At 38.6% G+C, this 23,932-nt stretch overlaps 3 protein-coding genes across 10 annotated transcripts in view; 1 reads left to right on the top strand and 2 right to left on the bottom strand.

The window, feature by feature from the left end:
* The window catches only part of LOC146465524 (NLR family CARD domain-containing protein 4-like), a 45,950-nt gene extending 34,034 nt beyond the window's left edge, over nucleotides 1-11,916 (top strand). For 7 of the 8 annotated variants that reach the window (XM_085128376.1, XM_085128381.1, XM_085128377.1 and 4 more), the window contains one exon: nucleotides 2,816-11,916. In XM_085128376.1, coding sequence (XP_084984502.1) covers nucleotides 2,816-2,899 — 84 coding nt within the window. In that variant the 3' untranslated portion in view covers nucleotides 2,900-11,916. The remainder of the gene's footprint in view (nucleotides 1-2,815) is intronic. The other variant, XR_014868233.1, reaches the window with a different exon arrangement.
* On the bottom strand, nucleotides 5,274-6,380 carry LOC146465525 (uncharacterized). The gene is made up of 2 exons (XM_085128845.1): nucleotides 5,951-6,380; nucleotides 5,274-5,722 (listed from the first exon to the last, which is right to left on the bottom strand). Exons 1-2 carry the CDS (start codon nucleotides 6,378-6,380, stop codon nucleotides 5,274-5,276), a joined length of 879 nt encoding a protein of 292 aa, XP_084984971.1.
* On the bottom strand, nucleotides 11,663-20,467 carry LOC146465526 (zinc metalloproteinase nas-15-like). The gene is made up of 8 exons (XM_085128441.1): nucleotides 20,333-20,467; nucleotides 19,086-19,259; nucleotides 17,075-17,198; nucleotides 16,538-16,629; nucleotides 15,115-15,198; nucleotides 14,659-14,801; nucleotides 13,853-13,949; nucleotides 11,663-11,750 (listed from the first exon to the last, which is right to left on the bottom strand). Exons 1-8 carry the CDS (start codon nucleotides 20,439-20,441, stop codon nucleotides 11,743-11,745), a joined length of 831 nt encoding a protein of 276 aa, XP_084984567.1. The 5' UTR covers nucleotides 20,442-20,467; the 3' UTR covers nucleotides 11,663-11,742.
* Between the last annotated feature and the right edge of the window lie 3,465 nt (nucleotides 20,468-23,932).

Genomic DNA, 23,932 nt, shown 5'->3' on the forward strand with positions numbered 1-23,932 from the left:
CGACTTCGATTAACCTCCCTCGCAGACGCTCTTTTGACCCTTCTCCATAAATCCCCCTTCGGTGTCAAACGTAATCGATAAGGTCAGGCCGTAAACTTAACACTGAATTTACATTCAGCCGTGCAAAGCATTTCATTTCTCTGGCTGCAATATAAAAAAGAAAACGTTCAAAGACTCAAGATTCAAGACCATTCTGTGGGTGAAAGGCTAAGGGTAAAGTAGGAAACTAAAACTAAAGCTTCAAAAATTAATTTCATTCGGGGTCTAGTGTGAGCGATAAGATCTATTCACCAGAACAAATGTAAACACTGAAAGTTTGCTGATGCACAGCGACAATCAACGCTTGACGTATCAATTTCTTTATTTACGTTCACTTGGAAAAAACCAAAATGTGATTCTCCACGGGAAAACAGGGGAAAATGTGAACGCACGGGCACGCCAAATTGACACGGTAAACAACAGGCAGTGAGTGAAATGGCACGCCGGCATCAGAGCAGTGTGTCAGAATGCACGATAAAAACAAAGGTGCGTGTTGGATCGAACAATGAAGTGTGTCAAGCACAGCACCGGGTGAAATGGCACGCCAGCGAGTAAAATGGCACGTAAGTGACCAACATGACACGGTAGCCGTGTCTAAGATTTTGAATTTTATTCAATTTACCGTTCTCTCGTCTTGTCAAACAATCGCAAACTTGCTCGGCACGCGAGCTGTGTTTCATCCAGCGGTATAAACATACGCTTACTTTAGAAACAATTAAACGTTCTTCACATGTTTTCGACAGTACGAGGGAGCTCTTTTCAATCGAGTGTGAAACCAAAATTATTCAATTCATCTTTATTAGACGTTCTTTAACGCGAAACAAACTAACGAGGGCTACGAGAAAATGTCAGATGACTCGTGTGCCCGTTTCAGCAAACATAAAACGCAAAAATGAAAACTATAAAGGAAATCACCCTAAATATCTGAGTTAATATTGTGAATGAAATTAGAATCTGAAAAAAATCTCCCTTCGGGGTCGAGTGTTAACGTTAGCGATAAGATTGATTCATTGGAACAAACGTAAAGGCCGAGAATTTGCATATTCGTACCAACAACAACTGTGTGCCGCAACGCTAAACGCATTTTTATTTTTACGTTGGATAAATAGCAAATTCAGCACTCAGGCTTTAGCAAAACTGAAAGCCCCTTCTGATGTTACAAAACGTTGAGAGAAGCCGTCGTTTGGATGCAGGAAAGGAACTGCCACGCTGAAAACACCGGGAAGAAATCGATCACGTGCTAGGCAACCCAAATCGTTCACGTGTATCAAGTTTCATCCGGCGACGCGGCATTGAGGAAGAAAATTTTTCGGCGGTTCTTGGAAGGAAAACTGGGCGGTTTCTGCTTGTTATTCAATCGCCATGGGAGGTGCAGTCTTTCCACTTTATAGACCCAGCTTCTTTCATTTAAAGCTCTTCTAAAACCTGGAAACACTCTCTTTTGGGTCATGATGTTTTGTCCATTGGCAATCATGCAAAGCTACTAAAAGACGGAACGTACACTTCGACGTTTGCGTTGCCTTCCAGTGCGAGTGAAGTTTATTTTCTCTTTTGCGTGTTTAATAAACAAATAACTGTAGACATAATTTGAAATACTTCACTCTTTGGTCACTCACAGAGCGCTTTGATTTTGTCATTCAAGTTCTGTCCCATTCCACAGTGATCATATAATAGATTGGTTAATTAACTTCCCGAAATCGGATGTTACGTGAGGTTTGTCTCATCACACGCGTCCTATATAGAACGCATGTCTTTTCGCACGCGTGTCATATTACACGTTATGCGTGACATGTTTCGATTCGATTGTGCGCTGTTACCAGTGAAAAAGCACAAATACCCGCCTCTGTCGCCAAAATTCATTATTACCAGTGGAACCACAAATACTCCTTTGTCGCCAAAATTCCATCATTATCTTAGATGCACCTCATGGTTACAAAATCCGATATGTTTAGTAAGAGAGTAATGTTTTATTTTGTTTGCGTGACATTTTCGGTTGAACTACACCACGTTTATCGCAAATACAAAGTGATCCCTTAGACTCGCAGGGAATCTTTTATCGTTCACCTGTCACCAATGACTGAACTAACGTGCGTACTCAGATACTCCTAATACAACGACGTCCAAGTAAACGCTCCCACAGCGTCTTGTTAAAAACACTTTTAGCTGACCTTTACCGTACACTTGTAACAACAAAATATCATAATCTTCTTTTATTAATCATTGTAGCTTATTCCCTTAGTTCTTAGTTCTTTTCATTTTTGGTTCCTCACCTGTCATTAATGTTCAAACATCATTACGTAATATGGAGATTGGATGGCTAACTTGGCCTTCATCCTCAATTGCTACCTAAAAATTATTTAAAATAAATTAAACAAAAATTTTACTATACGAGAATGTAATTGTTGTTGTTGTATGGATCTCGAACGTGACCCATGATTATTTATTTTCCTTTCTCATTCTGAATCCAAAATGTCGCCCGTACAACGTTAGCTACTGGATATTTGGGCTACATTACACAAACTAAATGAGTGTAAATTATCGCTTACCCTCTCCCCAATTCCGTGCACTCGTTATGTTTTGGCGTTTGCACTTATAATATTTCAATCTCCAGTGCAACTTTCTTGCAGCTTGGAACAGACTTACCAAATATTAATAGTGGTATTCTTGCGTTCTACTTTCACCCGGTAACCTTGCTGGTGTAATTGACCAACGTGGCATGACAGTCATATGTTTTTTCTCTGATTTTTTATTTGTTACTTTTTCTTTTCTCTGTCAGATGTGGCCTCTTCGTCGTGGGAGAGGAGAGCTATCCACGGAGGCTGAATTGAAAAATAAGGGTGTTGAATTTGATGAAGAATGAGCTATCAAAGTACATTCACGGCTATGAAGAAACTTGAGGAGACCTGGCATCAGATGAATTAGCACAGTTTGAATTGGTAATCAAGGGTGCTTACCATTTACGCAAACCACCCGGATAGAATTTTTTGGCATAAATACGAAATGATTTAGCTTGTCTTAACAGAAGATGGATAACATGCAAAATGTCTGAACATCAGCTGCAAATCCCAAAAGGGGTATTAAAAATGTATCACTTTGACCAGAAGCCCATAATTTCAGAAGTACTCCAAATGGAATGATGCGCACCATTTCAGTGATTTCTGACTGGAATTCCCGGGTTTTCCGTGTGAATGGTAAACACCCCAAGAAATCTGGGGCCAGATTTGCGCCCTCCTAAGTGAAGATGAATCCTAAGTATTGTTTCCAAACAGTTGTGTGTTGTTATGTTAAAAAAAAAAACTATTATTAATAAACAATCAGTACTTAAGGCACATCTTAACTTAGGACGGCTTGGAGAATCCGGCCCATGGACACCACTGAACTGCACAAAGATACATAACCTGTATACTGCGGGCATAACTAAGGACTTGTAAGCTATGACCTGATCAAAGTTAAGTTTCTTTCCAGTTTTCTATCAAACATCATAGAAAAAAACTCAACTCCTTCCCTGAAACTCGCCTGCAGTGCATCAGTGTTAATAAATAGGGTGACGTAACTCAAAGATTGTTATTCCGACGTTTGTCATTGAAGTAAAATCGTGAGATTTTTATTAGATCTCATTTGAAATACTTCATGTTGAAAAACAGAAAATGGTCAAAGGAGTGCTATTTGGAATGCAAACGATTCCCCGCAACCGTGTTACACAGAGGAAACTGCTTCCATCGCTCTACTAAATTAACGTTTTTAGTGAACATATCTACGCTATTCATTCGTGGAAACGTCAAACCCCGAGATCTGATTCATATTGATGCTTCTATCGTGTTTTAACGTTTGGCAAAAATTGTTTATGCTCTGAGGTAGGATAACGCCGCTTTCGACGCATAAAAACATTTACTAACAGCAAAAACTTGTGAAACGTAGTTAGTGCCAAGAAAGGGGGAACGTAAATGGAACAGCGGCATGTATCCCAGAGCGTGTAGCTAGAGGGGTGTGTTCTGTTGCCTTTGAGCGGGAATTCTCTCCTCTTCCGCTCAAAGGAAATAAGAGACACCTGCTCCCAGACTAAGTGCTTACTGACCCTTGTTTGATGCTTAGGTGCTGCTCCACTTTTACGTACTCTAAGTATCTCCACTGGCCACACCTTATCATAGAATCTTCACTTACAGTGAAGCCTGTATTAAGCGGCTACCCTCTGCTATAAACAAACAGTTAAAAAAAGTCCTGCAAAATACTAAGCTGACGTGATTTCGTTGTAGAGAGGCTCAGCGAGTTGTTGTATGATCTTCGTCCGGCATGGTCTTCTATGTATTTCTCAAAATACATTGAGGGGCGAATCTCTTCGTGGCCAATTCTTCTTTTGTCCGTTTTTCTACCAAATTCTTTCGTTGCTTTTAGTCTTTTAACTGGTATTTTTATCTCACCAATCGCCATTAAATCGATCAATTACTAGAGGGGAAAAGCGTAATACAGGTTGTACAGGTTGGTTACAATGTGATAGTTATAACTTGTGATGTCATGCTCTGTTATTTCAAACTCCATGAGGTCCAGAAACATGACCCATATGAACTGAATATGGGAAAATGTGTGGACTGGGACCAAGAGAACTGTCCGTAATAACGAGTTGCCTGTATCTAGCTTGTGTCCACAAAGCACAGTTAGATTCTTTTACTTCTTAAGCTTTTTAAATGGTGGCAGAGATTCAAACAAACAGAACTTTTGTTTGAAAAGTCCTCCCCCCCCCCCCCCCCCGCGAGAAGTAAGCATGAAGGATTGTGAGGAATGTATTAGTCAGAATAAGGCAGAAATTTCCCTGATACACTAAAGAAATTCACCGTTTTCAAGTTTACTGTTTAAATTGTTTATTCCGTCTTCGTGCCAACCAACCAACGCGAGAAAAATGCAAGTGTTACAGTACAAAATCCAAAACCAAGTGCCTTTTAGCGAGCACATGTGTTCTAAAAACCGGAGAAACCTACTTCCAAATATGGTCATAAAATCTGACGCGTAATGCCAACTGGGGAGTCTACGACACCCTCCACCTATTAAAGGGCTGATAAGCAGCTTTAATACAGTTCTAATCGTCTTCAAACTCGTTCACATCGTTCGATTATCCGGTTCCTTGCCGCACTCTTTGCTGCTCGTCTAGGTTGCTGCCGTGGTTGAAACCCTGGCGAATCTGGATTCAAAACTGTGCTGTGCAGCCGGGGTGGTGCGCTTATCTCTAAATCTGCAACCAGTCAAACAGGGCATTCTACGATGTACCCGTTTCCTGTCAATATCTTGAATCCTCGCAGAATGCCATCCCTTTCCTTGATGTGACTTTCAACTCTTCCAAGTTTCCACTTTCCAGTGTTCTTAATGGAGTCTTTAATTGGGACCATGGACCCTTCTGAGGGAACCGTCATGTTTTCAGTTACCGGCGTCTTAGGTCTCTCCTCCAATGCATAAAGATACTCTTTAACCCATCGTTTGCGTAGCTGCAGTCGGTAACTCTTCAAGTAACGCAATCTTCTCATGACGTCGCTTGTGTCATCTAAAGTGCCAAAATCTTCTTCAAGAAAAGTCGCAGGTTTTCCTCTGATAAGGATGCTAGGCGTAACTGTCTGCTGCTCAAACTCTTCACCTACATAACACAACGGTCTGTTGTTCGCAAAGCATTCTACATCGAGAAGTGTTTCCTCTAGTTCTGCATAAGAGAGCAATACCAATAACCTTTGAAAGACAAGACTTCAAGATGCCAACCATACGTTCAAAAAATCCTCCCCACCAGGGGGCTCTGGAGAGGTTAAACTTCCACTGAATCTGCTGTGATGCGAGGTACTTGTTCAGATCTTCATCTTCTTGCAGAGTCTTGAGCCATCCTTAGTCGCTATGAATGTCTTCGCATTATCGCTCACTATCAGTCGCAGGGCACCTTGTCTCGCCACAAATTCCTTCAATGCTCGTTTAAATTGCTCAACAGTCATGCCCTTGCACAATCTTAGGTGAATGGCACAAGTGCAAGCACAAGTGAATAAGACTACATATGCCTTCCCAGGGTTAATCCCTTTTGTCTTGTGGTACAATGGACCAATGAAATCCACTCCAGTTGAGGAAAATGGATCAGTAAACTCTGCTCGAAATGACGGTAGAGCAGCCATCAGTGGTGCAGGCAATGCCCTTGCTCTGAACTTCTTGCAGTGATTGCAGCTCAACCTCAGCCTTCTAGTAATACGTCGCAGTTGTGGAATCCAAAACCTCTCTCGCACCTTGTTCATTGTGGACTGAACTCCCCCATTCAGATTCATCTGGTGGCAATGTTCCACGACCAACTCCGCCAATCTGTGCTTTCTTGGTAGAAACATCGGGTGGTAGTCCGGGACTCGCCCATACCAACGCCAGATCCCCACTGAGTCCCTCTTGATGTGAACATCGGTTCTTTGCTCACATCCTGACTGTGCTTACTTGATCCACCACTGCTCAGCTTGTTCAATCTAATTCGCTGAGGTGCGAGTCGATGAACATTCGAACCCCTCTAATGACTCTGAACCTGCCCGTCACCTACGCGAGAATCCGACCCATTCTTTTAGTTGGCGAAGACTTTGTACGGCCCAATCTTTTCACAAGCGCAGAATCATTGAAGGCTTAATGATCCAACAATGGAGCCCCAGTCTGAACAAAAAAGTCCATTCTTTCGTATACGTAGCAAAACTGTTCCCATCGGGAATCACCTAAAGCATATAAAATATGCATGTAGCGGACGGTCTTTTTACCCTGAGGATGACTTGATTAGTCGAAAACGTTTGGTTTTTAATATCTTTTAATATCTATAGCCTTGTAAATAGTATTCGGTAAATCGTAAGCGAATATTAAGGACAAAATTCAAGTGAATGTCATAGTCACGCAAAATAACAGCAAACCACAAAGTCACTTCTTATTGAGTCTAGTTTTCTTTATTATCTCTTGAATGAAAAAATATTCACCTGAGATTCTGTTCACAGCTTCATCGATCTTCTGGCAACATAAACATTCATTTTATTGTTGCCCTTCGCAGTTTGTTCAAAGGTCACAACTGCACCACGTTGTATTTAACAAATAGATTCCATTTTGCCGTGCTTCTGTACTCTGATAACGCACAGATGACGTCAAAACGTGGTGAGAACAAAGACAAGTAGCTAGCCGCAGTCGAGTAGCGTGACTGACGTTCTCACCACGTTTTGACGTCCTCTGTGCGTTATCAGAGTACAGGCCCACGGCAAAATGGAATCTATTTGTTTTAAACAATAACCAAGACATTTCAACACATTTCGTGAGCAAGCATCGCGTTGCATGCGCTGAGTCAAAAACTTTCCAGCAAACTCAGTTTTAGACACTACACACATGCAATTGTGATCTTTTAAACTAGAGTATAATCCGAAAGAATTTCACTAACAATGTTTTCAAAACTAACCTTTATTCCAGAAGGAAATCCTGACTCCAAAATATTACAGCATGGAAGTCGCTTCACTGCGATTTGTAATCGATTACTCGCCATTACCGGATTTCTATCGGCGACATATTTCGACAAATATTTGCTTCCTTTTCACGTCACCACAAAGTTCTAGCTTTCCTATCCTGGTTGAGGTACTGTCGATGGTTTTTGTCCAATTTTTTATTGGGCAGTTTTCCTTTTCTGCGAAAATTTGCCTGTGTTTGTCCGCTACTCGCAAAAACAGTTTGCAAAACTTTGCAAAACTTGTCGTTACTGGGGGAAGCACACGAAAACTTGACTCGCCGTTTCACTGAGTCGACGATGAATGACTCAGAAACACCACTCTGATTTCTCTGCCGTTTAGTCGCCATTTTTTCGCGCTTCCCGGTCAAGAGAGCTTAAACAGAATTAAACCTTTCTCTTTCTCTAAGTACACTTTCTTCACCAAAGTTGAATTTTTGTCGCCACACGATGCACACATAGTGTTTGTCAAACAGCTCTCCGGGAAAAGAGAATTGCAAACAATTCTTTCCACGTTTACACACGCTTGTGTCTTTCTGTACTGAGAGCCTGTCTGAAACAGCTTCCTCCTCTTATAAGCATTGACTTCTACCTTGCACTTGATACAAATAATTTCTCTCCGGCTCGAGTTCAGTTTGGCGATAAAAACACTCTGCGAAATGTTTTGGTCGGACTTTTCGCGTCGCGTTGACGCCATTAAACTTGGCGCCGATCACGCGCAGGGTACGCAAAATTTGAGAAATGTCAATCATTCTTTGCGCCAAAAATTGAAGCTCTGATTCAAATCCCTGCAAGTGAAACAAGTCGACTTCTCGCGACATTCGTCGCCCGCTTTCGCGACTTTTTCGATTAAAGAAGTTGACTCCTTGTGGCAGGTCCATACAATGTCTTAAATAGGGTTAAGTTAATAGTGTCTTAGAAGGGTATATTTTAAAGTCGATTTACACCCACCAGTCTGTCACAATCTGTCCCTGCATAAGTTCAACTCAACTCAGGTATAAAATGCAGACAGCCTTGATCCGTCAATTGCAAGCTCTTTCGTAATAAAATGACCCAAAATTAGAGTGACCTTGAAGCAATTTAGAGCCTGAGGTACAGCTGTGCGGCAAGTTAGAATAATCGAAATCTCTCAAAATTTGTGACAGCAAAGTCCTAAGGAACGTATTTTCGTCAATAAATAATTCAGCTCATGCTAATTTTATAAAATTTCCGTAAAAAACAGTACTTTCAAAATTGTCAAAATTGGTGAAATTTGAAGGCAAGAATTGCTAGCTTTGGAACTAAAATTACATTTCTAATCAAAGAACAAAGAAAAATTATGGTGCAATCTAAGCTACGAAGTTGACGGCCGAAAAAACGTTACCCCGTATGAGTGAATTTTAGTCACTCAAAGCAACAACTAATTTTTGACGCAGTGGTCAAAAAAGATTTAGGGAAAATAAATGTATACGGGTTCTTCTCTCTCTCAACGACTTATTTCTATTGAATGATTTTTCATTTCTATATTTTGCAGGAGTTATTTAATAGTTATACGAGGAATAAATGACAGATCAGCAAGGTAATGCCCATTCGCCCTCTAACTATCGTTGTTTTTGACGATTTCTCGGCTTCAATCAGCAATCGTTTCCGACAAGACTGGAAGCACAAAACACTGTTTTTCCAGCAACAAAGTAAAGGCTGTCTTAAAGGCAAAAAGCAAAAAACTCAAAAAGTGTCTACGCCACTCTCCGCTCCATCTTGCGCGCGGAACGCGTGACTTAAATTAATTAATGTCCAGTCCTCGCAAGGCGCATGGCTAAGTGTGCGCGCGGCTAACACGTGAAAATACAACAATAAAAAATAGAAAAATAGAAACATCAATGTCAGAAAAAAAAACATGAACGAATTATAACATAGCGCGCGTGCTTCCTAATCTAATTCCTATTGGCGTCACCATGGTACATTTCTCAACATACCGTGCGTCCATCCGATGACGTGAGCAAGTCAGATGGAGAAGCATGCGCGCGCTATGTTATAACAAGCTCTTTACAGAGAGAAAACACCATAAAAAATGTATATTTATGTAAGAGCTTGTCGAAGTTTAATGAAATTCTAAGATTAAACCGATATGGGAACCACTTTCACCTTTGTATTTTTGTCCAGCACATTTAGAGAATTTTGTAACTAATCAGGAACAAAACCTGTTTTTCAGGAATCATTTACTTTATTTTCACCATGTTATAAAAGAATTGGTTCATGCTTTTAGCTGTACGTATATCGAGTTATGGATGCACTTGCGAAGTTTGGAGAGCACTCAAGAAGCTAGAGTTCAACTCGGCTACGCCTCGAGCAACTCTTACGCTTCTCTCGTGCTCTCCAAACTTCCCGCGTGCATCCATAACTCGATATACGCACGCTAAGCATGAACTAATTCTTAATTGTCCAAAACAATCGTAGGTTACAGTGATGAAAGCAACGCACAGTTTTACTAGTTTCATTCAGTTTCCAACCCTAAATAGCGCTGCTGGTAGCAAAATAAACCCGTCTAGTTGTTTACACGGTGATACGGATTCCATTTGGGAGAAGAAAGGTTCCGAAATTGAAACTGTTGTTTTGCAGGTCAAAACATCGGACCAGATTGGCAACGGATAGCAGGTCCCGTATGAACAAAAGGTCTATTTGGCTCAATTTTTGGAAGGGATCCGTTTGGAACCGCACTATTTTGAAGCTGAGTGCGCTCGCCCAATCTCGCTCTGCGTCAAAGTTCGAGTGGCCGATGCGCAGCCAATTCATGACCTTTGATCTGCTTTTGACCATCAAAATTGGCTTCGGGTGGATGTATTACAGCAACTCTGATGAAAATCAGACTTTTTATTACCATATTTTGTGTTGCCACGCATTTTTTACTCAGTTGAATTTCAAGTTGTGTTAATTACGCTCTTTTGAAAGCTTTTGTCGTGCCCATTACCCTTCATTTTTTAAGTTATTTCTGTTACCTTTACGTCGCATAATTTTATTTTGTTCTAGCTTCTTTAAGTATAGTTTTCGTCACTTCGAATTCACTTCTTCATAACCCTCACTTGCTGTTAACGTCGTCACTCGGATCTTCTGTGCTTGTCGTTCCCGTCTTGGAAATCAAACAACGTTTGTAAGTGTCTCATTCCTGGCCTGTTACCTGAACGAATGTTTCTCAATTCGTTGACCATTACATCTGTTGTAACATTTTTCTACGTGATAATTATCACGGGAAAAAATAACGGTAAAATATCCGAAAGACGTTTCGAACACTCTTCGGTCATAATCAAGTTCAATGTTCAGAATAAAAATTAACATATATCATATATACAGAAAGAGAGAAAGAGTGCCAATCACGTAAGAAGTGTATAATATGGTAAAAAGTATGTAAAAATTTAGAAGATTCTTCATTTATTTTACGTCATTGGCACAGTCTCTCTCTCTCTGTATATATGATATATGTTAATTTTTATTCCACATATTGAACTTGATAATGACCAAAGAGCGGTCGAAACATCGTTCGGATTTTTTACCGTTATTTTTTACCGCGAGATGTTCTAAAAAACACTTGCTCAGAATAAGGATAATCATTTTCCCTTCGAAAATTCGGGGAAACGAAAACCATTCTATCACAGGCAGCTTAAGCTCATTAATCGATAATTTGATCGTCCTGCCAATTTGTAGACTTTGTATTGAAAATTCACTTCAGTTCTCAAAAAATGCTAGAACACAGCCATCAATCTGGAGATAAACTTCACTTTCTTCAGCGTGGGGTTCTCTTTGTGTCTTCTGCGTAGTTTTGGAGGGATTTGGGGCTTTGAGAAGAACCGGAGACTCTTAAAAAATACCGTGAAATGTTGTGTTTGAGATAACAGGGAGCTTTAGCAGCGACGACGGCAACGGCAACGAAAAACTCACCTGAAAATATAAATTTATTTCATTTGTGCTACTTCGCGAGTATTTCAACTCGCTCAACTTCCACAGAAACGGCGAACTATCCAGGAACCAAATTGGTAGGAGTGGCATTCAAGTTAAGAAAGAAAATGAAAAATTCACCGTTGTGTACTCATTAAACATATTGTTTTGTGGCGTTGCCGTTGTCGTTGCCATCGTCCTTGCTTAAGCTTCCTAACTTCTACATAAGAACACAAGTTAAACTAATAATGTTTTCAATGTCTTTTATTTATACTCATTTTACTCAGCTTAAGACTAGTAACATCAATGTTTGTTCTTCACACTTTTTAATAACCTACAAGAGATAAAATGTATAAAAATATCTTAGGTAGGTAATGAACGTTTCCTTTTTCTCCTATTTTGTTGGCCCATTCCTTGCCTCGATTTGGTGGTTTTTATTTGGGGGTGGAAGCTATGGTGTATTGTCTTCTGATATATCAATAAATGCTATTGTTGTTGTTGTTGTTGTTGTTGCTATATTTTATAACCCAAAAGTGTTCTGCTGGTGCTTTCAACATTTCCCAGATCCGGTTATCTTGGGGAGCTGGACAGGTCACTCAGCTCCAGCTCACCCAAGGATTTTTTAACCAAGTGCCCAGTGGATTTTACTTGTGCTGATCGCACATCAGTTCCTAAATGTACAAATTACATCTTTTAACTGAATCTGCGTTGTTTATTCACTTCATTTCATAAAACAATACTTCTTAGGGAATACCCTTTTTTTTTCGTTTTGTTTTGTCCCTTTATTTTTTCAAAATCATCGAGTTAACACTTTCTCAGAAGGCACTTTTAAGCAGGATATACTAATGAAAAGTGTCCGATTTCATTCTAACCCACCTCCTTCTTTTCTAGAAGCGAGATAAAAACTCTTAAAGCTTCTTTTTCCTTTGATTCTGTCATTTATCGTAAAAGTTCTTTAAAGCACCCATCTCTAATAAGCCCTCTATATGAAGTTAAGTTTTTTAATAAACCACCCGACTCCCACCCGTCTATTAATCATACCACTGGTAAAAACACCAATCAGTTTTTCCATAGGAACACTTAGTATTCAAAAATGAGCACGATACATTACTACTATCAAAAATGTTTCAGGCGATTCTGATATAAGATTTTGAAAAGTTTGTTCAAGTTTTATTCTAAATTTATGATCTGAAAAATGCCACGCTCCCTTAATCCCTCCCCCAGCTCCCTTACCGAGGCCGCCATCTTAATAAAGCTATTATGGTAGTTATTGTACTTGCTATTTATTTCATTGAATTTCTAATGTCCTAATCATCCACCCACGATCAGCCTGTTGTAATTTCACAATTCGATTGCCAAATTAAAGTGGCTACTCTTTTGATAAAAGCGAAGGAGCATGAGATCATTTTCTTATCCTAAAGTCCTGGTCAATCGGCGCATTATAGTCAGTCAAAACTGTCATCAACTATGATCAACTATCAAGCGGGTGGTCAAACGGATCAAAGAAACTCGTAATAGCCGAGTATAGTTATCGTGACCCTCTAGTGTCAGGCAGCTGCCAAGTGTAAACACTGTAAGCGTGGCGTTGCTTTAAGTTACAAAACTTCACATGGATTAATTGTTCGCGGCGAAAGAGGGCAGCAGCCTGCTTCGTTCTCTTTCAGTTGTTGGAATGTGTTGAAATCTGAAGAGCGCTGGTGAAGAAAACCGCTGACTGAAGACTATCATCGACTATCACGCACGTGATCAAACAGGAAAAACCAACATCAACTACATGAAGAATTTGAACACGCTCAAAGTGAATGACAGTTAAAAATTATTCCACGAGCGCGCGTTGGATATGAGATGATAGATTGCCAACGAGGCGCGTAGTGCCGAGTTGGCTATAATCATCTCATATCCAACAAGCGTGTGTGGAATAATTATATTAAATAAAAACAATCAAGAATTATTGCTTGATCTTGCTGATTTCGCTTTGCGAGAACAACCAGAAGACAATTTAGTGGACCTTCATCCTCTCTTGGTGGTCACTAATTCTCGGGCATCGTATAATGGCTCATAAGCCATGGCTGCTAAGCCAATCAAATCCCTGGAATTCCATTATGCAATGATCCAGTTTTTAATAATTGATGATAGTCAATGGCATGCAGCGTATGATAGTTGGTGGTCAAACGAGTGCGCGAGTTTTCACTATCATTGACTATCATGGGCCGTTTCACCAGGGCTTAAGACCCAGTTTATCCTAACTTTTCCCGTCGGAGGTCGTACAAAAGGTCTAAAATCTCGATTAAACGTTATTAAGTGAAGCGTAACAAAGCGAGCACCTCACTTTTAAATTTCCCTATTTACGTGTTTTCGATAAGCAACTGATTCGAAAAAGTCAATTAATACCAAGAAAGAAACTTCGGAAATACCAGATGTATTTGCAAAACCCACCTCCAACAAGAAACCTCCTTCGACACTGTGATTTGTAAAGGAGATTCATCTGCTCCGCATCTATCTTACTAATCTTGCTCCGCTGACCAATTGTAACCTAGGGGAAAAAGAATAGAAACATCGCGCATAGAAATGAGAGAGGTAAATAGTATCGTTGGAATGTCAAGTGTTATGAATCGACTTCTCTAATTACCCGCAGGTAGCTCTTGCTATTATAAAATTGTTTTGTTTCGAAATGTCATACTACGAAACACTAGGAAATTTTGTGCTGACATTGAAGTACTGAACGGAAAACATAAAATTTTACTCTTTTCATTTTCTGGTTTAGGTTTGGTAAATAAATAAACTTCTAGGTTATTAACCACTTTTTGAGTCGGCTTATTTTTTTAGTTATTTTGAGACTGCCTATGGGTATTAGCAAAGAAATTGAAGATGCGACTAAATTTATCATTGACAAAGAAAGACTAAAGCAACGATTAACAAATCATCGCGCGCCCTCACATATAAAATATTATGAGAAACATTATATTTCTTACAGCCAACAAATTTATTAAATTCGAATCTGCCAACGTCGGCAAAAAAATCTGAACAATTGTTTTTACTTCTTGTCATTTCAGTAACAGTTTGTCTAGTTATTTACTTAATTGCCAAAGTCAGATGTACAAAAAAATGTAACTATGTCGGTCTGAAGGTAATCTTAATGAAGGTCTACTGTAATTTAGCTGTCAACCCGTAAGCAGAATTCAGAACAGTTTAGCCAGCTGAGGATGAAATACATGCGATAATTTAAAACAGAAACAGCATACCCCTTTTTTCTTGGGGAGGATTGTAGGCTCTCCATTCTTACTGAAGGCTTTGCTTCCATAATGCATCACGCTTCCATAATCGTACCGAGACCCAAGGGAATCAATGACTTTTCGGCTGTACTTGTTGAAGTTGTGCTTTGCATCTAAGAAGTTAATAACAAGTTTAACCAGTTTAATATCTTTTCAAATATGATTTTAAAACAAATGTCAACATATTGAACAATAGAACCTTTTCCAGAGTCAACCAGCACTTAAACGTGTTGGCAAACCGGCCAATGATCATCACGTTGACCGCTAATTTTAAAGTACAGTTTGGAACGTCATAAAAGCTAAACGCTAAACTAAAGGAAAGAAGATTTGACCTGAAGCGGGCACACAGGGGAAAATTTGTCCACATGGCGTTAAATCCGTATTTCTTTCACTTGGTTCACTTTCGAGTTATCATGCTTCACTTACTTTCAACAATGTTTGCCCATAAGATGTTGACGTATTTATCCCGGTCTGGACGAGACTGTTCATGCCAGAATCCAAGTGCGTGTCCTGAATTGAAGGAAGTGAAAATTATTTTGTTTTTTTTTTCTCCTTGTAATTTGCCAATAACTTTAACTAAACAACAACATGCTAAACAAACTCAAGTCAAGTCGCACTACTGTTTAAGACTATTTACAAAAGATTCAAGTAGGTATTTCAAGTATTGAAAGTCAGGATATAAATATGCCAAATATTTGTTAATTTGTGCACCGTGACCAAAAGTAGCGCTGGATTCAAGACTTTAAATGAAGTAATCATTGTTAGGTCCTATTTTTATATTTAGTTAGCTGGTTAGATAAAAGGAAATTTGTGTGTGAGCAAAAATGCTTTCCAGTCAGGTCCAGACATTATATAATTTTAGTGGGGAAAGCCATGATGTTATATGTAACATTTAATTTAGCCTCCAAGAAAGCCAGAATGCTTTCCGTTGTTGTTGTTTACCATTAAATTTTTTTCATCTGATGTTATGTAATTTAACAAAATATTCTTACATCAATAAAATAAAAGTAAAGTGAAGGTAACCTCTACAGCGCTTTTCTGTTTGTCGGCAAAATCTCGACCGCAGGGTAAAGGAACAATTTCTTCCTGACTGTTAGGAAGTTTTTTATTCAGCATTCTTGAATTTGTTGTTTAGGAAATTCTCCATGATTTGAGACGGACACTTTTTTAGAATAGGGTATTCATACGGGCGGTACAGTACGACTTTAGCAATAACTTTAAATATATTTTTATTTGAATATCCGTGCCCGATATAAAATTAGATATCAGCTATAAAACGCAAGAAAGACTCGCTGACCTTCCTTCCAGTACAAACCACTCAAAAATTACCAAGTCACTTTGACAGATTCCGTTTTCCTTGTTAAGGAAGATTTTGAGAGAAATTTAGCAAAACTCTCCAAGTCCATAACTTATCAGTTGATCACCCATATTGTTTCTTCTTGTTTCCAACTGTTTTAATCTAGTTTCCAAAGCATCTCAAGCAACCTAACCAGCCAAACACGGTTGGTACCAATTGAACACGAGTCAGATTCTTGGTACCCAAAAATAAGTTATCAGATCTCAGATTTATCAAAGCGGTTAGAATTTGCTTCAATTATTCTAAATTCGAAAGTATTCGGCCTCCAAAAGAGATATTCAGCGCAGTCGTTGGACACAGATGGCAACCGGAAGTTGAATGCTTTCCTTTTGACGCCTCTAACGCTGTCCCATACAATGTCAACAAGTAAACGGGCACCAAAACAGAGTCTTTCCACTCGTTGTAAAGAAGATGAAACAATCCAACTTAGCAAACCTTTAACTTCCGGTTGCCATTCGATAGTTTGTGCTTCAGTAATCTAACATCACTCACCAATTTCATGAGCAACGATTCCCCTGGTCCAGCATCCACTGGCGAGAGTGATATCCTGACGACGACCAATTCTTCCCACGTAAGATGAACACCTGAGAGACAGAGTGAAAGCTGAGAAACTTCATTTTTCCTCGTTATTTAAATCAAATCTTGTTCGTCTTAGAAAATTGGCCAGAAATTAACACAGCAAGTAATGCTTGCCCGGGGATAGAAAAAAATCTTATTTGTATGTGGCAAAACGAATCCCTGGTCCACGTTTATTAAGCCAATCAGAAGCGGGTATTTCAGAAGACATTATACCACGTTATAACCTCGTCTCAAATACAACAAAAACATCAACAATTCACGATTCAACGCAGCATCCTCTCGTACAAATTATTTTTTTGCCCTTCGGCACTGGCAATCGGTCGCTCTGTAGATGAACCAGAATTCTTAGGGCAGACAAAATTAAATATAGATATAACTACAGTTTGATGGTTACTTTGGGTTCCTGTTGACAAACAACTTATAGTATTTTACATTCCTTTTACTTCTTACCCTCCTCCTGGTACAAAGTAAGCGTAAGCTCCTTCTCTTTTTCTTTTCCTGAAGCGAATACAAGTTTTCTTTGTCCATTCCCGCATTCCTAGCCTAATGGCCCCCATAGCTCTGCCATTGCGAGCTTAAAGAATAAACAACATATCATGCTCAGCTTAATAAGGATTAATGTGGTGAAAATCCGGTTGGTCCTAGCTGGTTCTGCTAGGATAAAAAAAGACATCTTTAAAGCTCCACTTTATCTTTAGACTCCATGGAAACGGCCAAGTCTCTCCCGTAGTTGCTATTTAAAGCAAACCGCTTTGACTGTACGGAGACACTACCTCCCAAAAGAGCCAATTTTTTTTTTTTTAATTTATCATTATACTCGGCTAGGTAACGCCATCTGCACAATCTTCAAGTAACATATCAAACACGAGGAAAAGTGTTTCATGTAATATATCAAACACAAGGAAGAGTGTTTCATCAGATATCCAAACACCGAGAAGTAGGTTGAAAAAACGAGGCGCAGCCGAGTTTTTTTTTTAAACGACTTGGAGTTGTTTGGATGTCTGATGAAACGCGCTTTCGAGTGTTTGATATGGCTTCTCAAATGATCGATAATTCTTGGAGAAATTCAAGGCTAAAGTTGGCAAAATTTTATGGTAATTAGGATCACAAATCCAAACCACGGTCAAGGTAGTGATTTTCTTTGTTTTCTCTTGATGAATTACAAGAAGTGGATTGAAATAGCAAGCCGACACCGGGTTTTGTTTTTCAGTTGGTTTTTTTACCTAGCTTTGAGGTGGAAATAGCATGAAACACTCTCTCGAACGTTTTATATAACTTTTAGTACCATCAATAATTCTGCCAAAAATTAAAATTCAAAGCAAAAATTCACCACATTTTCCAAACCTACTTCTTAATAGTGATTTCCTTTGTTTTCTCCGCGTGAATTATTTTAAAATGCTCTGAGAAGTTATCAAACACTCTTTCGAGTGTTTGATATAGCGTCTCAAACCATTAATAATTCTTGGAGATGTTCAAAGCAAAAATTCACTATCCTGATTTTATGATTAAAAATTTATGATACTACGTTAGTAAAGGATCCCCTCTCAGTGCTAACTGTGAGGTTTTCGGGTTACTGCTAAATGTGATGATGATTACGATTATTGAGGATACCAACTTCACTAGAAGCGATTTACGGATGGGTCTTTCTTAAAGACTAAATGGATAGCCCTAGATAAAAACTAAAAACTGCATTGGAAATCATATGGAAATAAAATAAAAAACTGAAATCAGATAAAACTAAAATAGAAATAAAGTACTTATTCCAAAAAAAGCGGAATATTAATCCCAAAATGATTCCAGAGAGTCCATGATTAAAATGGATGGCGAGGACGTTTCCCTTAGTAAGCAATCAAATGAATTCTATTTGTTAGCAGCAGTTTTGGACAAATGGTCCCATCTTCTATTGGCTGTCATTTTCCTGGATCTAGTATAATAATTATGAAAATCTTGATTAAAACTACATGATAAGGAATGAGAAATAGTTAAATGACTTATTAATAAAAATAGCATGATTCATGATTTTCAGCTCTTCTGTGCAGAAGTGGCCCCCAATATAGCTTAGAAAGAGAGTCACTAGCAGATGCGCGCGGGAAGATCGAAGGTAATACGTATGGCGTTGTTTTGACACTAATCCGTTCACCTCAAATGATGTCACCATAATCAAAAAGAAATAGAACAAAGCTATTCAAAACGTTATTCAAAAACTGAGGCCAGTAGGAATAGGTTAATCCTTCTCAGGAGGCTAAGATTCCTGATAATTTTACTGGCTCGTACTATGGATATCATCTAAGTGATCATTCCATGTCGGGTTCTTATTAATTACTATACCCACATAAGGAAACTAGATAACTTTCTAAAAAGGTTCACTTCAAGTAGAAATTAAGATAAATTCCAGGCACTTTTATGCGAAAGGGTGCATCACTAACGTAGAAAACATTTTTAAGTGAATCTAAAAACGTACCCAAATCGGGGTGAATAGCGTAAACCATCAGACCGCCAGGCCATTGCTTGTTTCTCTGTGCACCTCTTCCAAGTGGATCGTCTACATTCAGTCCCATCTCGGCCGCCATTCGTTGCTCAGGGGTTACGACTATGTCACCCTCATACAAATTCGGGTCAATATCCCCTCGATTCTCTAAAATGATAAAAAGTTTAATTAGTTATTTAGTGAGGTGTTTCTTGTGTAACTGACCGACAGTACGACCAAACGACTGACTGACCGACCGATCTACCGACCGTTTAACAAATGAACCAGCTGACTGAGTGACTGACCGCCCAACCGACCAAAAGAACCACTGACTGACTGACTGATTGAACCGACCGCCAAGCCTACCAATTAACTGTTACCGGACTCAACAACCGACCGACCGATCGACTGAGTGACTCACTACTACCTAAGCCGACTAACGACCGACTGACAGACTGACTTAACAATTAGTAAGGATTGATATTAATCCAAATATTTTTTCAGCCCATAAATCGCTTTTTTAATTGTCGTCTTGTTGTTTTACTACCGTAAAGATCAACCTTACTGTCTTTAATGTATTGTACATTTACAGGTTGATTTGTTCTTGTTGTTCTTGTACTTGTGTTTCCACCCAGACGCAAGTGCCTTTAACCAGCAAATAGTAATGTACAACATATATGTAGCTAAAAGTAGACTCCGTGACATAGACCTATAGTATGGCATTTGCACACTCTAAGTAATGGTCTTTTTCGGAGGGCTCATATCAGTCATGATTTAAGCGGTTTTCTTCTCCAAAAATTTTAAGGGTTTTGATCATTTCATGTGTTACAAATTTCGGTCATTCAGTGAAAGTTCCATGATCCACTTTATTCCGTAACATTTCATTATTCCATTCGTGTGGAATCTACAAATCTATCAGTATTTCATCATTTCAATTCAAAAATTATCTTAAGCCTCCTACTCTTGACAAACTGAACAATCTGAAACCTGCACAATTTTAAACAAAATTGATAGCGTTTAATGTGAAATGTTTTTTGGTCATTTTGCTGTTTTATAAAAACTTACATTTTCACGTTTCCCTTTTATATCGAGCGGTAAACGTGACTAGGCGAGTTCTACTTGTACATCATAAAATTGGTTTACTTCAAATGCTAGAGAAAGAGAAAATTTAGTAGACCAGATCGTTACAAGTTGAGCTTTTCGACCATAGTTAAAGAGAAAACAAGAAAAGATGGCATTACCTTCAGGATTTTCGGACGCAACATGCGCCACAGAGAGCGCGAAGACGTACAGCCACTTCATTGTAACCAATGTCCCTTCAAGGTTCGAAGCAATCTGTAGTAAATCCATCAAAAATAGGCAGAATTTATAGAAAAAAATGGTTTACTCACCTGCTTAGTTGCAAAAGCTTTTTTTATGAGATGCTTAACCTTTGTTTGTTTGTTTGTTAAGTAAATTGAATTAGCATAACAAGTGTAGAAAAAGGGTGCTCTAAAACATCTGGAGCCTATGAGAGGTTACAATCGAGAACTCAATATATCTGATTTCAGCGCACGAAATTGAAAATTTTGTCCACTTTACCCAAAATGTTTTAAGAAATAGGCGTTAAAACAATAATAATTTCCTTGAATTGAAGAAAACCAAAAGTATAGCTCTAAAGCAAACGCTAAATCAATTAATACCAATAAGCTGACTAAGACTTTCTAAATCACTTCGCCCTCCCCTACCCTTTTCTTCTTTAGTTTTGTTTGAATTCACCCTCTTATGATATTCTAGTTATTAAATCAGCTGCACCTTGTTTTCTAGAGTTTAAACAAAGCATTTTAGAGGTTCTGTTGAATTTAAGTTAGTTCTAGCTAATGACGTAATTGTAAACTTCGCCTAGTACTTTTCCAAACCGCTTCCGATTCTGAAGAAAAGCCTCAGACGAAAATCAAGCGGAAACGAGCGGCAAACAGAAACCTTAATATATTGGGTAGCCATATCTTTCTGAATGTCTTCCGAATCCACCCACCAGCGTTTGCACAACTGTTCGTATCCTTTATACAGACTATGCAACTGATATGACACTTTACAGAAAATATATATGTATTTGATATTCAATCAGCTGTTTAAATGGTAGTGTTGACTTCATGGGAAATCAAACCTTTTCCTCACAGTGTGCTTATGAAATCAAACTATTGAATTTATATGAGATATATGCCATTTCCCGTTGGGAAAGCTTTGGAAGAGTTTTTTGTTGTTGTTGTTGTTGTTGTTGTTGTTGTTCTTGTTCTTGTTCTTGTTCTTATTCTTGTTGTTTTGTTTTTTTGACAGTTTATAGGCCTCGCCTTTGGCTCGGATCTCTATCGATGGCGACAAGCATTCAAGTAGTATCAATATAACAATTTACAACCAGTAGAGCGAACTTCCCAAACCGAGAACAGGCAAAGTTTATCTTTCTCCACTGCGTGGACAAAATCAAAAACAGAAAACACCACCAGGAATTTTTGTCATATAATCCATTAAACACAAAGAAGCAATGGCTAAAACACATCTGTCTACAAGTCTGCTACCCTTAGAAAAGCAAAGCCAAAACTTAAAGAGAAAAACCGAATAATCGGTCATTGGCCGGCCAGTGAATTCCTCCGCGATAGAACACGGTAAGAAGAATCAGTGAACCTAGCAGTCCTTTCGGTTGTAAAAGCTGCATCGTACAGAGTAAGCCAAATCCTACAAAGTTTCAAAATTCGAAACGCTTGCAACCCACGTAAGAAGTAGCCTTCACTCAGACGTCTCCGCTCAAACACAACAGGAGACGTGTGTGTACAGGGCTACCTAAATTCTAGGTCAACCCCACAGAAAAAGGCACTCAAACAATAATATGTCTTGAATAGAAGAAAAACAAAGGTATAACACTAAACCAAACGCTAGTGCAATTAGTACTAGTAAACTGACTAATGCCCCATTCACACCAAGGCTTAAACACGTTTTAAAGTTGTTTAGTTAGACACAGTTTAAAATTGTTTTCTTCATAAAAGCTGCTTTCGGATTTTTGTCGACTACAGATTTAGCACAAATGAAAGCATAAGTTAAAGTTTATTTGAATCCAATGTCAAAGCCAATTTTTGAGTTTCTGTGACCAATTTTTATTTTGTTAAACTTGTTTTGTTGGTGTGCATGGGGCTTTAAAATAATTCCCAAATCACTCCCACCCCCGCCCTCCCCACCCCACTATTCTCTTCTTCCATTTATGTTTGAAATCAGCATCATATTCTCGTTATAAAATCCGCTGCACCTTGTTTGCTAAAGTTTAAACAAAGAAAACCTTAAATCACGTTCAAAACGTTTTAGAACGGTTCTGTTGAATTCAAGTTACTTCTAGCTTATGAAGTAATAGTAATATTGGTCTAATACTTTCCCAAACCGCTTCCAATTATAAAGAAAAGCCTTGGAAGTAAAGGCAAATTCGACCGAAATATGAGTAGTCACAGATGTTTCTGAGTGTGTTTCGAATCCACTTACCAGCGTTTGTACAACTGTTTGTATCCCTTATGACGAATATGCATATAATGACTTTTTGACAATATCAATTTTTTTCCTGTTTAGTATTTAATCAGCTGCTTGCCTGGAAGTGTTCATTTCATGGGAGATAAACCTTGGCCTCACAGTGTGCTTATGAAATTGAAACGTCAACATCAAACGATTGAATATATTTGAAAACAAATTATTGTGCAAATTTCTTTTTTACATTTATTTATATTCGATTTAAATGTTAAACCAAACTTCCCCAGTTATTCAGAACTGTTTCCATCAAGGTAAGAATTCAATTTCAATTCAATTCAAATTCATCGATAAAATTTTCACTTTTATATAACCGAAATTTTTCTGAACTTCGTGCTTTGTAAGATTAACCATAATCAAATGTCAAATGCATAAGAAGATTTATTTGAACAGTTTTATTTTATCATTATAACTTTCTCAGTTTTTCCACCTCAAATTGAATCAGAAGCAAAATTAACTTTCAATGTCGGTAGATTTAATAAAATATCCGATCACAGAGGGTGTTAATTGTAAGAAGAACTGTTTCAGAACAATAAAAAAATTACTCCGGGAATCTGAAGATGTGTCCGAGAATCGGGAAAATGGACAAATAAGCGGGAAACTGAAAATGATATTGGGGCATGAGAGAAAACGTTTGTGACAACTAACACAAGTTTGTTTTAGGGTGGTTTTCTTCTTTTGTTCGAGAGTGGTTTGACGAGAAGTGACAGAAAGGATTAAAAAGTGCTATACGATTCACGTGCTATACTTTTCAATATTTTGGAACTTGTTGACTTGATATGGATATAATGTGTGAACAGCTTTTTTCACATCAAATGCGAAAAACAATGAGAAGTGAGCACAGGTGGCTTCTGGGACATTTGGAGAATATCGATCAATTTTCTTCAATTTTCTTTAACCCTTCACGTGATGCAATATCAAAGACAGAAAACACCGCTATTATTTGTCACATAATCCATTAAACACAAAGAAGCAATGGCTAAAATACGTCTGTCTACAAGTCTGCTACCCTTAGAAAAGCAAAGCCAAAACTCAAAGAGAAAAACCGAATAATCGGTCATTGGCCGGCCAGTGAATTCCTCCGCGATAGAACGCTGTAAGAAGGATCAGTGAACCTGGCAGTTCTTTCGGTTGTAAAGGCTGCATCGTACAGAGTAAGTCAAATCCTAGAAAGTTTCATAATTCGAAACGCTTACTACCCACGTCAGAAGTAGCCTGCACACAGACGTCTTCGCTCAAACACAACAGGGGATGTGTGTGTACAGGCTACCTAAAAACTAGGTCATCCCTCAGAAAAA

The sequence above is a fragment of the Pavona decussata genome, unplaced genomic scaffold, assembly GCF_977016875.1.
Source record: "Pavona decussata unplaced genomic scaffold, jaPavDecu1.1 SCAFFOLD_156, whole genome shotgun sequence".
In the NCBI taxonomy this organism is placed as follows: Eukaryota; Metazoa; Cnidaria; class Anthozoa; order Scleractinia; family Agariciidae; genus Pavona; species Pavona decussata.